This window comes from Canis lupus, chromosome 31 (assembly GCF_048164855.1).
Source record: "Canis lupus baileyi chromosome 31, mCanLup2.hap1, whole genome shotgun sequence".
NCBI classification, from domain to species: Eukaryota; Metazoa; Chordata; class Mammalia; order Carnivora; family Canidae; genus Canis; species Canis lupus.
Window position 1 is genome coordinate 19,769,974 of NC_132868.1, and position 16,191 is coordinate 19,786,164.

The window sequence follows — 16,191 nt, forward strand, 5'->3', positions numbered from 1 at the left end:
CATTACAACCCTATGAGGTAGACATCCTTATTATCTCAGGTTTTTTAAAAAAGATTTTATTTATTTATTCATGAAAGACACAGAGAGAGGCAGAGACATAGGCAGAGGGAGAAGCAGTCTCCCTGTGGGGAGCCCTATGCAAAACTCAATCCCAGGACTCTGGGATCACAACCTGAGCCAAAGGTAGACACTCAACCACTAAGCCACCCAGGTGCCCATCCCAGTTTTTTATCATGGACACTGAGACACACAAAGATAAGGAGCTTTCCCACAGACAGAATCAGTATTAAGACCCAGAGAGTTGGAGTCGAGAGCTCATTCATTTGACTACAATGTTGAAATGATCACTTAAGGACTATGTTTTTTAATATGTCTAAGTTTGTGGGAAGTTGACATTATACAGAGTTCTCTAGGCCTAGAGCTACAACAAACTCCTTAGACTTTGCCCTGGAGATGAAGTCTTCTTGAGGAAAGTGAAAGTAGTGATGCTCCTGGCAGGTGGGTGATGCAGGAGTGGGGTTAGACAGTTCCCTGAAAGGCAGAGCACCTTGATGTGTGCAGCATATGATGTGGAAGCATGCAGATCTCTAGGGAAGGGCATTCCATAATCTCCCTTGGGACCATGGTTCTGCAGTGGTTCTCCTATGTTCTAATTGCCCTTTCGTTTTTAAAGCATAAGCAGCCTTTTCCTAGAAATATTTTGAATCAATAAAATTTAACATAGCAAACTTGGGAATTAGTTTTCTCCCAAATAGTAGAATGACATAGCTTAATACTCTCCCAAACATTAGAGCTACATGCAGCCTTCCTTGTTTTTCCCAATGTAAGTAAAACCTGGAATGTAAAAATAGCTGCTATAATTAAATTAAAGACAAAGGAAATTAAGTATGAAAGAGGAGCATACATTTTCCATCTTACTTTTGCCCTTTTGACCCCTTATCTCTCTGTTTATTGATTCTTTGTGTCTACCTTTATAATTTCAAATGAATGTTAAAAGCTTAGTGTGTCTCAATATCTAAGTGTATTGATCTCCCTCCCACCTCTTACCTTTTTTCTCTTTTCCCACTTTCCTTAAGAAAAACTCATCTTCCATTTGCCCTTCCTCTCATGTCCCTTGATTTCACATATATATTGAACATATTGATATAGGTCTTTTTATTCTAGTTTTTCTAGTTAAAGATTTGGATGGCTAATAGGCATTGAGGAATCAGTTTGTATTGGGTCTGTTGTATATATGCATGTTCTCATGTAATTATCTATTCTATGAAATGGGATCTGTTGTTAATCACCAGTTATAGATATAATGAAATTGAGGCTTAGAGAGTTAAGGGTAAGTTAACAAAGAGGATTTGAATCTAGGTCTATCTTCTTCCCTCGTATCCCTTCACAATATTGTTCTCTCTATTTTTTTTTCAAGATTCTATTTATTTATTCATGAGAGACACAGAGAGAGGGAGGCAGAGACACAGGCAGAGGGAGAAGTAGGCTTCCTGCAGGGAGCCTGATGCAGGACTCAGTTCCGGACCAGGATCATGCCCTGAGCCAAAGGCAAACGCTCAACTGCTGAGCCACCCAGGCATCTCATATTGTTCTCTATATAATGAAGGGCGTAGAAGGTTCTGGATTGATTGGTTTGGGCTATAATGCACACTTTAAAATTACTTCCCAATTTGAAAAATAATTTTAAATTAATTTTTTAAAAGATTTTATTTATGAGAGACAGAGAGAGAGAGAGAGAGGCAAAGACACAGACAGACACAGGCAGAGGGAGGAGAAGCAAGCTTCATGCAAGGAGCCCGATTCGGGACTCAACTGTAGGACTCCGGGATCATGCCCTGACCCAAAGGCAGATGCTCAACCACTGAGCCACACAGGCATCCCGAAAAATCATTTTAATTTTAAATAATAGTTTTAAAAAATATTTTATTTATTTATTCATGAGAGACAGAGGGAGAGGCAGAGACATAGGCAGAGGGAGAAGCAGGCTCCATGCAGGAAGCCCAATGTGGGACTTGATCCTGGGTCTCCAGGATCAGGCCCTAGGCCAAAGGCGGTGCTAAACCGCTGAGCCACCCAGGCTGCCCCTTAAATAATAGTTTTACCATAACTTCAGTTGTCAGTTCAATTGTTCTCTCCAACTACTTAAATTTTTGTGCTATTAGTCATCTAAAATGTTACTTTTAATTATTTTTTATGAAGTATAGTTGACACACAATGTTACATTAGTTTCAGGTGTACAACATAGTGATTTGACAACTCTATACTGCTATGCTATGCTCAGCACTAGTGGAGCTACCATCTGTCACCATACAACTTTGTTACAATACCATTTGCCTGTATTCCCTTGTGCTGTACCTTTCAACCCATGATTTATTCATTCCATAACTGGAAACCTGTACCTCCCACTCTCCTTCACCCATTTTGCTTATTTCCATTCCTCCCTCTGGCAACTACCAGTCTGATGAACTATTTATCTTAAGGAGAGTCAAAGATGTCCAAAAAGAGAAGGGAAAGGCACAAAATAATAGGAAAGGAAAGGAAAAGAAAAGGAACTAGCCTTTATTGCGTGGTTACTACATATTTGATGCTTTTATTAGGGACCAATTCAAATACATACTTCTACATATTTTATAATCCTCTTTTCTCTTTAAATTTGGGTATTTTTCCATCTTCTACTCCATTTTGTTCATAGTTCCTAAAGATAATTCTTTACCAAAGGTTGTTTTTGCGATCCTAAATACAAAAATTGTAGTGCCTTAAGTATATCATTCATGTGGACCTTAGACCTTGGAAATAATCATAGCCCTCAGATACACCCTTATCTCTCCCTCTGTCTTGAGTTTCCATTCTCATAGTAATGATTATTCTACTTTGTCTAGCTGGATTACAATTCTTACTAGTAGAAAAGTAGGAGTTGTTAACTTTTGTTTACTCATTACCATCTATTTTTTATTCTTTCATTTGTTTTCAGCTTAAAATTATTCTTAAGCCTGTTTATAAGCCTCAGGACACACTGACAGGCTTCCTGTCAATCTCCTTAATATTTCGTAGGATTTTTCACATATGCAAAAATAGTAAAGTTGGCTCATTAGTCTGTATGCTTAAAGCAAAAGATATTTGGATTGAAAACTTTTGATTAAGTAATGCATGCCGATAATAGAAATTTGGAGAGGGGCATCTGGGTGGCTCAGTTGGTTAAGTGTCTGACTCTTGATTTTGGCTCAGGTCATGAGATTGAGCCCTGAGTGGGGGCTCCATGCTCAGTGGGGAATCTGCTTCTCCCCCTCTGCCTTTCCCTACCCCTTAAGCTTTTGCTCGCTCTCTCTCTCTCACACACATAATATATATTTTTTAAAAATTTTATTTATTTATTCATGAGAGACGGGGGCGGGCAGAAACACAGGCAGAGGGAAAAGCAGGCTCCATGCAGGAAGCCCAATGTGGGACTTGATCCCGGGTCTCCAGGATCAGGCCCTGGGCTGAAGGTGGCGCTAAACCACTGAGCCATCCAGGCTGCCCTCTCTCACAAAATAAATAAATATTAAAAAAAAAAAAAGAAAAAAAGAAATTTGGGGAAATACAGAAAATTTAAAAGAACAACAGTGATAACTGTTGACTTTTTTTTTTAATTTTTATTTATTTATGATAGTCACAGAGAGAGAGAGAGAGAGGCAGAGACACAGGCAGAGGGAGAAGCAGGCTCCATGCACCAGGAGCCCGACGTGGGATTCGATCCAGGGTCTCCAGGATCGCGCCCTGGGCCAAAGGCAGGCGCCAAACCGCTGCGCCACCCAGGGATCCCACACTGTTGACTTTTTAAACCTATTTTCTTATGTTCTTGGAATGCTTATATGATTATTTTATATGTATTAATATTTGTATATTTAAAAGCACATATGCCTATGTCTTAATATTTAAAACATTTTAAGTGCACTTATTTAGTTATTGATTTGCTTCATGTGGCAAGTCAGGTTTAGGTCAGAAAATGTCGATTCTATTCTCGAATATTCATACTTATAATAGAGCATATTATTTATTAAAGATTTATGGAGTCATAGAGAAATCATTCCTTTGGTCAAGAAATATGTTTAGCATTTGAGGTATATTGGAAGCCTTACGAATTTCTGTTTCTTGGTAAAGAAATAGTCTACAACTCTGAAAATAAAGCATCTTTATGCATTTTAAAACCTACATAAAAGGGTGCTTGGGTGGCTCAGTCAGTTAAGCATCCAACTCTTGACCTCAGCTCAGGTCTTAATGTTAGGGTTGTAAGTTCAGGCCCCATGTTGGGCTCCACGCTGGAGTAATTGAGCCTCATTTGCCTTCTAGTCCAGGCAGCTGCAATGGCTCACCTTGCCTCTTGTGAGCTGGCTATAGTCCACGTGCTGTTAAGGGCCAGTCTGGGGCTGCTGTGAGCTTGTAGTTGGGCAGTGTTAGCAGTCAGCCTAGGTACCTGCCCTCAAACACTTTGCCCAGGTCACGCTGAAGTGCAGGACACTCTCCCTGCCTTGTCCCTTGAGAAGTTTTCATTGGCAGGCTAGCTCAGCAGGCAAATCAACTACCAGCCTCCAATCATTCTGCCCCAGGCCTGTAGTGACCCTGAACTGCAGGGCCCTCTCCTGATGCTGACTTTGAGAGATTTTTGTGGGTGGGCAAGGCCAGCAGTCAGATCAGATGCCTGCCCCCAGACCCTCTACTGGGGCTTCCGATGCCCTGATTAGCAGGGCACTCTCTCTGCACTACCCGTTAGAAGGTTTTCCTGCCATGGAACTGGTGTATGTGGTTATTTTCCCCTCTCCCCAGGGCAGGAGTCACTTTGGAGTGGTGCTCGTCCCTGCTGGGGCTGCTTGCGGGGTGAGATGTTGGCTGGAGCCGCTTTGGAGGGATGTATAAGCCACTCTTTTGATCTGATTTTTTTAAATTAATTAATTTATTTATTTAGAAATATTTTATTTATTCATGAGAGACACAGAAAGAGAGAGGCAGAGACACGGGCAGAGGGAGAAGCAGGCTCCCTATGGGGAGCCCCATGTGGGACCTGATCCCGGATCCTGGGATCACTCCCTGGGCCAAAGGCAGATGCTGAACTGCTGAGCCACTGAGGCATCCCTCAATCTGATTTTAAATCACATACTTATGATTTTTTTAATTCCATTAGAAAAAGCTATCTAATTTTTTTAAGTTCGAATCAAGACAGACCTCTATCCTGGTCTGGATAGATCAATATATGTCATTACTATGAACAAGTAGCTTAATCCCAAATTTAAAATGGGATGATGCCCTTGTAGCAGAAATCTTTCTTATGCTCTAGCTACTGTTATATGAATTTTAGAGATGGCGGAGTTGTGTTCATTTTAAGGCAAGAAAATGCCAAGTAAAGAGAAAACAGCTTGGGAAGAGCTTAGCACCATTCAAGAAATCTCAGCAATGATTCTCAATTTATAATCTTATTCAATTTTAGTCATACTGAAAACTTTATCTATGGGGAAGAATTTTCCAAAATCTTTGATTTACACATTTACGATCTAAAACTTGAAATCAGATCTATTGTACATTTACCCTTTATGAGCAATTTGGGAAAATTTGTAGTATATAATAAAAACATAAGAATTCAAGAGCTCCTTGGCCACATCGCTTCTTCCATTCCTTTTTCTCTGTGCCAAATCCATTTTGGTACAAAGCCAAGGTAATTTCCAGAAATTGGCAGTGCGCTGGCAAATGCACAGCTGCCGCCATCTCCAACCCTCACTTACTAATTTTGCACAAACCACTTCCTCCTCTTGGGGCTGAGAGATTCACAGGGCAAGGGAAGTTGTGCCTGGAGGGCAGATATGGAAGCACTACCCTGTGCTCCTGGTGCTTCAGGAGCCCCTAAAGGTAGCAGCAGCAGCATCTCATCCCTGCAGCCTGCCCAGAGCTTCCTACTGATAAGGGTGACATTCCACCCTCTCCCTTTTACCCGCCTGATCTTCCTTAGCTTTTTCCACTTGACTCTCCATGTTGAGAAATTTTGCCTCATTTTTTCTGCCCCCTTCTAGTAAATACTAGTTTTGACTTCTCATGAATCAAAAGATTCAAACAGTCAGTTGCCATGAGGTTACCTGAGCCAAACCTGGACAGGGAGAGGAACTGAGAGGGCAAAAGACAGAGCAGAGACAGTGGGGCTGCCTGTGTTCCTTGTTTCCGCTTACCAGCTTCTGCGCTATGCAGTGGCAGTGTGTGGGTGTACATACACACAGGTAAAATTTAGATATTTTTATCCTCCTACACTCTTCTTAAACACAGTCAGCTCTGGTTATATTTTAAGATAGTCGTGGTGATGATTTCTCCCCTTTTAATCTTGTGCTTCTCCATTTCTCTGCCTTTGTTGATTGAGATTAGACTTGGTATTCTTCGTGAGCAGAGGGAAGCCTCTTGGACTATACACATCTCTCTTCATGCTTTGAGGCGTCTCTTGCCTCTGCCCACTCCCCAGAGCACTGCTGAGTTGCCAGTAGCTGGATGGCCTTTCACTGCCCTGTCACCCCTCTAGGTGGGCGTGTTTGCTTCCTTGGGAGTAGCATTAGTGCATCTAGAACAAGACTGTGAATTACTGTTGTTGTTGTTGTTGTTGTTGTTTGTTGTTGTTGTTGTTTTTCATCAGTGGTCATGATATCATGGCTATTTGTTTCTGATTGTCTGAATAAACAAACAACCAGACTAGGGAAAAGAGTGTAGGATGGGGAAAGAGGATTCATCCCAGCACTGCCATTGGTTAGCCGTTGTGTGGAGCAAATCAGGATATCAGATGAATTTGAATTTGAACATAAGAATGTGATTTGCAGAAGTAAAGTCAATGGATTGGACTGTATTCCTTCATAGACGTTCCTTCATAAATATCAAACCGAATGCGAGGAGTGTGCTGACCTTCTCTTTCTTAAACTCATCCCCAGAGCCAGTGGGCACAAGTCTACTTCACATGCACCCTTAATCTCTTAGAAAGGGGTAGAGATTACAAAACAAACTCATGTTTTCCTAACTTTTTGGTATGGGTTCATTCCAATATGGTGTCAGTAGGGAGAAACTCAGGGTAAAAACGAACAAAATGGAAATTTACCAGGAATACAATCCTGTAGTTCGACTCCAGGAACAAATTGCACAGATAGGTGTTTGGCTGAAATTCACATACACATTTGGGTATTTGCACTATCCTCAAGTTTGATGTGAGCCAAAAGAATAACGTATGCCCTGTGCTGTATAGGGTAACCACGAAGGCAGATTGGAAGTAACTGCTGAAGCAATGGCCAGGTCTGATAGTATCAAGTCAGCAGTCTTAAAAGACCTTATGCAGAGCAACGTAAGAGAGGCCAAAGGCAAGAGAGCTCAAGGTTGTGGCAGGAGATCAGTCGAAAGCAAATGAAGGAATCAGTAATGTCAAAGCTGAGATCAGCACAAAAGGAATAGAATGGGAGAATGGGGTGAGGGTAATGGGGGTCAATTCAGCAAATAGCTAGTGCTGTAGCATAGGGTTCCAGCTATTATTATGATTTCTTCCCCTAACCCCCAACCTTACATTCCCAGGCAGTTTCCTAGCCTCTAAATTTCTGCATGCCCTAGAATTTAAGTCCCCCCTAAACTAGCTTCATCCCACCCAATCTCATCTTCCTGATTTGTTTGAAGGGGAAAATCATCTGCATTATTTCATAAGATTTCAGAGCCCATATATGAAGTATATCTCTTACTGTTATTGCTCCTCAATATCAGCTGGCTATTTTATTATTTCTGAGTTACCAGCCTTCTTACACATGCCCTGCTGGTTTCTACTTACCTCTGCTAATGCTCTTAGCCTCCCTGACTTCCTTTCTTCTATGGGTCTGAAATCATCTTCCCTTCAAAGGTTCATTTCAAATCCTACCTCTTTCCATTCAGCCTGAGTTAACTACTCTAGCCTCCATTATTGTTTGCCTTCTGTACAGTTCTGTATAACAACATGGTACATTTGTCATGGGGGAAAGGGAGCAGAGGAGGTAATTCCCTCCATGTGATTATTAACTCCTTAAGTAATTTATAAGTTTTGAAAGGAAAGAACTGTGTCTTACAGAGACTGTATGTGTCTGTAAGAGAGAGAATTTTGGAATGAGGAAAAATAATCTGGTATTCCATCTTGGCTTAGTGACCTTTAGCAAATACCTCTCTATAGGCCTTAACTTCTGTGAAAAATAGGCATCATGCCCTGACTTCCTTACACAGGGATCAAATGTTTAGATCAAGATCATAACCCTCAGCACTTTTAACCTGTGAAGCACTGTAAGGAAGCAAGGGGTTATTAGAAGAGATGCTATGGTGTTATAAAAAAGGCAAGGGAATTTGGGGAATCTGAATTTTGAGTTCTGTTTTTATTAATCTACTCTACCACTTACCCAGTACATGACCTTAAAAAGTTTTTCATTTCTTTGTAAAATGAGAATGACACCGTTACAAGGATTATAGGGCTGATGCTGACTTAAACACCAATTTGTAAGAGCCAACTGTAACTTTGCAAGCAGGTTACTAAACCATTATTAGCTTGAAATCTACCATGGTGGGAGTATTTATACCAGAGAAATCAGTAAACACTACAAATCAGATTGTCCCTGTGTTTTCTTCTTTTCTTTTTTCTTCTTTTTTCTGCAGAGCTGTTTTACCAGTATACTGCTGATTATGTAAACAGGACTGTGTAAATTGTAAGACACTTTGTCTCATTTATCAAATTAGAAGTAGTAATGGTACAGTAATGCTTTGTATCCACAGAACTTAGCCTAGTGCAAATCACAGCTCCAGCATATATTTATTTAATAAGTATATTTTTAATTTAACTTGGGTTCAACCTTATATTATTTTGATACTTGTGCCCTGAGCTATAGGAGCCCACCCCCCCACCCCGCATCTTTAGCTCTTCAAATCCTTCTCTACAAAGTATCTTTTTAAAATCAGATAACATAAATAAAAGCTTGGTACAGTGTGTAAGACACACAGTAGGACTTAAACCTTCCATGTCTGTAACTGAGCTAATTACCTTCTTTCTAAACCTTTCTTTTTTTTTTAAGATTTATTTATTTATTCATGATAGATATATATAGAGAGAGGCAGAGACACAGGCAGAGGGAGAAGGAGGCTCCATGCGGGGAGCCCGACGTGGGACTCGATCCCGGGACTCCAGGATCGCACCCTGGGCCAAAGGCAGGCGCCAAACCACTGAGCCACCCAGGGATCCCCCTAAACCTTTCTTCTGATATTTCATATCTCAGTGAATATTGCCCATCTATCCATTATCCTAAGAAGGTTATCTGAAAGTCTTCCTCTCTTTTCCCTTTCCCTCACCCACACTCATATTTCATCAATCACTAGATCTTGCTTATTCGACTGCTTAAATCTGTCCTCTCCTCTTCATTACCATTGCTCCTGCCTTGGTTCAGGCCCTCATCACTTCCTACTTGAACTCTTCCTCCTAAGTGACATCTTGACTTTCAGTATTTCTCCTTCAATCCAACCTTGACTTCTATAGATGTAATTTCGGATTACAAATTTGAGGGGCACCTGGGTAGTTTAGTCAGTTAAGCATCTGACTTTGCTCTAGTCATGATCCCAGGGTCCTGGGATCCAGCCAGGCTCCCTGCTCAGCAGGGAGTCTCTTTCTCTTCTGTCCCTCCTGCACATGCCTACTGTCTCTCTCTCTCTCTTTCTTTCTTTTTTTTTTTTTTAAGATTTTATTTATTTATTCATAAGAGACACACACACACACACACACAGAGGCAGAAACACAGGCAGAGGGAGAAGCAGGCTCCATGCAGGGAGCCCGATGTGGCACTTGATCCTGGGTCTCCAGGATCACACCCTGGGCTGAAGGCAGGCGCTAAACCACTGAGCCACCCAGGCTGTCCTGTCTCAGTCTTTCAAATAAATAAATAAAATCTTAAAAATAAATAAATAAATAAATTACAAATTTGACCAAGTCACTCCCTTGCTTAAAATTTCTTAATGGTTCTCTGTTGTCTTGAGGATAAAATCTAAAAGCTTTAGTTTGTCACCAAGGTCTGCCACATTCTGACCTTTGCGTCTTATAAGAGTTATCTCCTGCTACTCCCCAATACTTCCTGGAATGTCTAGTCTCACTTTTACCTGGCTTACCCTCCAACCCAAACAACATTTCCTCTATGACATCTCTAGACATATTTGATGTTGATTTTTCTGAGCTCCTGTAGCACCTTGTTCATGTCTGTGTACCCTATATCTAACTACATGGTTCTTATAATCAATTGGTCTTTCCCTCTAGATTGTAAGTTCCTATAGAGTGGAACCCTATGTGCCATTCATTAATTCCTAACACATTGTATAGCATGTAATAGGAGCTCAGTAGTGTTTACATGAATGAATGAGACTTCAAAGGATAGGGTATTTTCATTTTCATTCATGCAAGCTACTCATAGTGTGTTGCAATGAAAAAAAAGACTTAAAATTTGGATCTCAATAATGCAGATAAAAATTAATAGAGATAGTTTCTTTTTATCCATACCCCCCAACATGGGATATTATGACCCCCATCGCCTTCAGGATATAATCCAAGCTTCTTAGTCTAGCATACAAAACTGACAAAAAGGTCCCTTTCTCTCTATTCTTATCTTTCTCTGTATACATACATATAACCTACATTCCAGCCACTTCAATTGGTCATATTTTTCATGCCTTTCATGCCTCCTTACCCTTGTTTGTACTTTCTCCACACCTGTGACATCCTCCCTCTCTTTTCTCACTCACCCTTTTCCTGCCGACCCAATGAGGTTTGATGCTTCTAACTGATCAATAGTTACCACCTTTGAGCAGCTGGCCCTGAAAGTATCCCTCCCTCTTCCGTGCTCCCAGAGCACTTGATTGGCTCATTATAAGCACTGTACTGCCAATCATTGTTGGTCTGTTTCTTGCCCCCTCTCTAAAGTGAGATTATCTTTATACCCTGGCTTCTATTAAACGCATTCTAGATGTTTAATACAGAGCAAAGGAAGGAAGGAATAACTATTATATGGAGATTTGTAAAGAAAGTAAATTTCTGGGATGCCTGGGGGGCTCAGTGGTTGGGCATCTGCCTTCAGCTCAGGGTGTGGTCCTGGGGTCCTGGGATCACATCCCGCATCAGGCTCCTCATGAGGAGCTGCTTCTCCCTCTGCCTATGTCTCTGCCTCTGTCTGTGTCTCTCATGAATAAGTAAGTAAAATCTTTTTTAAAAAAGTAAATTTCTGGTAAGAGACATACAATGAATAAATTTAAGATTGAATTTGCTTCAAACTGACCAATCTGGACAATTCCATGTCTTTATTTTCAGAAGTTGGGTGGCCCTGAAAAATTGGTGCTAATGGACAGATCAGAAACAAAAAATAAGTTTAAAGCACTGGGGCTGAGTTTGTTGCCCCAGATTTAGGTGCATTACAGTAAAAACAGATTTTGTATCTTAGGAATTTGTCTTGTCCCATACATGACTTAATGAATACCTACATGACTTAATGAATGCCTTAGAAAGGAACACAATCCCCCAGTGGATAAAACACTAAAGAAAATAGAAGAAAAAAATGAGCAGAATGTTGTTTCTAATAAAACTGTCTACCAAGACATTTAATTTCTCTTTGGGAAGGGAAACAATTTTTTTTTTCTGATTATGAAACTACCATGTAGTATTTGTCAGTCTATTTAGGTGGCTATAACAAAAATACCATAGACTAGATGGTTCAAACAACAAACATGTATTTCTTACAGTTCTGAAGGCTGTGAGGGCTCCACCTTTGCCTAATCACTTCCCAAAGGCCCCGCTTCCAAATACTATCACATTAGGGAATGGGGTTCAGCATATGAATTTTGGAGCAAGGAGATTAAAAAATTCACTCTCTAGCAATATATTAATATAGAATGCCTGGAATATTAAAAAAAAAACACAACAATATAAACCCCTCCCAAATCTAACCACTGAGAATTAACAATAATTAATAGTTAACAATAGTTAGTTAATTCTTGGGATATATTATTCCCAATCTTTTTTCTTGTATGTGTTTGTGTGTCCTTTCCAGTAAAAGGTGGGGGATGGGTGAAACAGGTGATGGGGATAAAGGAGTCCACTTGTGACGAGCACCAGGTAATCCATGGAAGTGCTGAATCACTATATTGTACACCTGAAACTAACATTACACTGTATGTTAACTGGAATTTAAATTAAAACTTTAAAAAATTGTAAGGGTTTATGTTGTATATATTGTTCTAATCTGTTTTCTGTGTTAACATGTCATGAACGTTTTCTCAGATTCATAAAAAATACTCTTCTACAACACAATTTTTAACTGCTGCACAGTATTCCATCATTTGGATGTATACCAGTGTTTAACCAATTTCCATTGTTTCAATGTTTTTGTTATTATAAACAGAAGTGTAGTAGTGTGGCTGACTGCAAGAAGGGTGATCTCATGTCCTTCTCCTATTTTCCCCAGGTTTGGGAGCCTCCTCTTGCATCAGAATTCTGTCCTAATAATCCTCTGAGTGTCATCTCAGGACCCTGGGCACACTCATGGCACGATGGCCAACCCTCAGGAGCACCTGAGCTGCTCCTCTTCCCCACACTTACCCTTGAGTGAAAACAGAACCTTCAATGGACTACAAGATGAACTCACACCTATGGGGAGCCACCCCTCACCCAAGCTCCTTCAGGACCAGCAGGAAAAGGGGGTGGTACAAACAGAGCCAAATGAGAGCATGAACAGCCCCATCACCACAACAGTGTTGACCAGTGTGAGTGAGGATTCCAGGGACCAGTTTGAGAACAGCGTGCTTCAGCTGAGGGAACAAGATGAATCAGAGATGGCCATGTCTCAGGGGAACAGCAATGCCGTGGATGGAGAGAGCACAAGTGGAACTGAAGACATCAAGATTCAGTTCAGCAGGTCGGGCAGTGGCAGTGGTGGGTTTCTGGAAGGACTATTTGGATGCTTAAGGCCTGTATGGAATATCATTGGGAAGGCATATTCTACTGATTACAAATTGCAGCAGCAAGGTAAGCTAGAGGGGGAATCTGGGAAATATTTCCTGGATAAACACACCACCACCATTCATTGGATAACCTCTGATTAAAATGCTAGTACCAGATGAATACCCTGTACCAATCTCCTATAGACCTTCTCACTGGAACAGATTCACATTTGGTTGGTCTTGTTTGGCCAAAGCCCATCTTCTATAGTTGTCCAGCCTAGTGGTGTCAAGTAGAGTACATAGAAGACAACCCATAGTGTTATGAGGGAAGAAAACGTTAGTGGGCCTATTCCTTCTATCACCATTTTAAATTTCTATTTTCATGCATGTTCTCATATATATTTGGTATTTTAATAAAGTTGTGCAGATACATAATTTGTAAAATCACATAATGCATGTTTAAAATTTTTTTATTGAAAGTTTATGTAATCAAAAGGTCTGATGGCCACTGGATTAATTCAAAGCCACACAGAAACCACGTGGTTCTGTGCCTTAATATTGTCTGCCTGCCGTAGGTTGTAGTAAAAAGGAATCATTTTCTTACAGCCAAGGCACAGAAAGCTCACATTGTGAGAAAAGAACAAATATACAACCAATCTTGAGAAGCATTATTATGTCTAGATCCCACAGCTTTTTAAAAAGTAAATTAACTCCCATCATTGTGTGACATGCATATTCATATATTCCAATTCAAGCATTGTGCTTCTGAAGTAAAGAGAACACATGGCCCCAGTGTTCTTTATAACTTCATTTATATTCTTCAAAAGAATTTTTTTCTTCCTGATAGCAAATGTAATATATGTGGAAAAATTGGAATATACAGGTAAGTTCCCCCCCAAAAAAAGTAAAAATATTTATCTATGATCCTCGGTCTCCATTATTAATGTTTGTGGTATGTATTATGTTAGTTTTATTATGTGTGTTTATGTGTGCTTTAAAAAAAAGAGTCAAACTATTTTGTTATGGTTTTTCACTTCACATTGTGAACATTTCCCGTATCATGAAATATACTTCTTTAGCATTTTTAATGCCTGCATAATATTAAATTGTGTGAATGTGCCAAGATTTCTTTAAGCAACCCTCTATTGCTTGGCAATTTGCTATTTTTGGTGATCATAAGCTACACTGCAATGAACATCTGTTTATTAATTAATTTTCACCCATATCTTTATGTCTGTGATTATTTTTTATTATGTTTCTAATTTCCTTAAGCTAAGTCTTTAGAAGAGGAATGATTGGTTTAAAAGGGTTTGTGGCTTTTTAAAGCTTTTGATACATATCTTTGTAGCTAGCCTGGCATAAATCATTCCATTGTTAACAGTTCTCTCATCAAGAAACTTTGGAAAGGACCAGAAATGAGATTCTGTCTCATTTATTTCATAACCGAATGTTGGACTCTGTGACCGTCTTTTAAAAATATACTCATTTTGGGGCACCTGGGTGGCTCAGTCAGTTGAGCATCTGCCTCTGGCTCAGGTCATGATCCTGGGGTCCTGGGATCAAGCCCTGTGTTGGGCTCCTTGCTCAGCGGGGAGCCTGCTTTTCCCTCTCCCTCTATCCCTCCTTCTGCTTGTGCTCTCTCTTTCTCTCAAATGAACAAATAAAAATCTTTTAAAAAATTAAATACATATATTCATATCTTTCATTCAAGACTATTGACAGCTTTTCTGCAACAGCCAGTTGACCTCAGTCACCATTGCCCATTTTTCTCGTGCCTTCTATTTTTCCTATTTCTGAAATACTTTCTCTTAAACCAATACCAACCTCTCCTTCCATATCCTTAAGTGTATTGGGATTTGGTAGTAAATCAGTTGATCTCAGGCATGCTTTCCAGGATTTGTCAATCACAGCATCCATTCCTGCTGCATTCAGAAATTCTTTGTCAGTCTCTGGGTTTGGTCTGTCTGTCTGTCTCTCTCTCGGTCTTTCATACATCCTCCCATCCCATCCGCCTTGCACATTCCACCCTTCTTTCCCCTTCTTATGGTCTTAAGGTTTCAAGGAAATTAAAAAGCTGTAATTGGGGATCCCTGGGTGGCTCAGCGGTTTAGCACCTGCCTTCGGTCCAGGGTGTGATCCTGGAGCCCTGGGATCGAGTCCTGCATCGGGCTCCTTGCATGGATCCTGCTTTTCCCTCTGCCTGTGTCTCTGTTTCTCTCCTTCTCTCTGTGTCTCTCATGAATAAATAAATAAAATCTTTTAAAAAAAAAAAAAGCTGTTCTTTGTCACATGAAGGTTGGGGGTTTCAATGTTAAACAGTGTTGTTATTTTAAAAACTGAGAATAAAAATAAGCACAAAGAGGAAAATAAAAAGTACTTGTTATCCCACAACCCAGAGATAACCACTCTTAATTTATTATTTTTTAAAAAGTTCCCTCTTCTCTGCTCAGATGCAAAACCTACTAATATCTGTTTATGTGTTAAACTACCTTCGGTTTTTAGGGTCTTCACTTGCCCAATCAAATAATTATTTTGGCGGTAATTTGGAGATCTCAGGATCCAAATGCAGCATTGAGCTTCAGGCTCGTAAAGATGGGCAACCGACCCATCCTATGTGGCTGTCAAAAGGAGCTTTAAAAATTTTGGAGGGTGTTTGGGTGGCTCAGTTGGTTAAGTGTTCAATTCTCCATCGCAGCTCGGGTCTTGGTCTCAGGGTCATGAGTTCGAACCCGTAATGGGTGTGAAGCCTACTTTAAAAAAATAATTTTTAAAAAATTGTCCTCTAGACTTCTATTTAATTGTCTTCCAATTGATTATGTGACTGTCAGAAAGGCTTATTTAAAGAGTAAATAAGAAATAGGCCTGGTCATCTTAAGCTTACAAAGCACCTTATAGCTGCCTAAATCTTCAGCAGATGACAGGATACCCTACTGTGGCTGGTGTTGCCGGGGGCCATCAAAGAGACTCACTAGCCAGAAACTAAGGTAGTTTTTTCCTTGTCAGCTCTGGGATCAGGGAGCTAATCTTTAATCCTGGATTACAGTCAACTAAAGGATAGTACACAGAACAGATGTGTCTCTACTCTTGGTACTTAGGAGAAAATTTCACTTGATTTTTCAAAATTTTAATGAAATCTTCATCTCCCATTTGGTATGTTGGTAATGAAGTCCAAGTAAGGTAGTATGTGTAATTGAAATCTTTTACTGCCAAATAGTTCCCAGTCCTTAATGC

The 16,191-nt window shown here is 40.1% G+C and overlaps 1 protein-coding gene across 8 annotated transcripts in view; it reads left to right on the top strand.

The window, feature by feature from the left end:
- The window catches only part of MAP3K13 (mitogen-activated protein kinase kinase kinase 13), a 169,783-nt gene that overhangs the window by 111,753 nt on the left and 41,839 nt on the right, over positions 1-16,191 (top strand). For all 8 annotated transcript variants that reach the window (XM_072807715.1, XM_072807714.1, XM_072807717.1 and 5 more), the window contains one exon: positions 12,486-13,045. In XM_072807715.1, coding sequence (XP_072663816.1) covers positions 12,571-13,045 — 475 coding nt within the window. In that variant the 5' untranslated portion in view covers positions 12,486-12,570. The remainder of the gene's footprint in view (positions 1-12,485; positions 13,046-16,191) is intronic.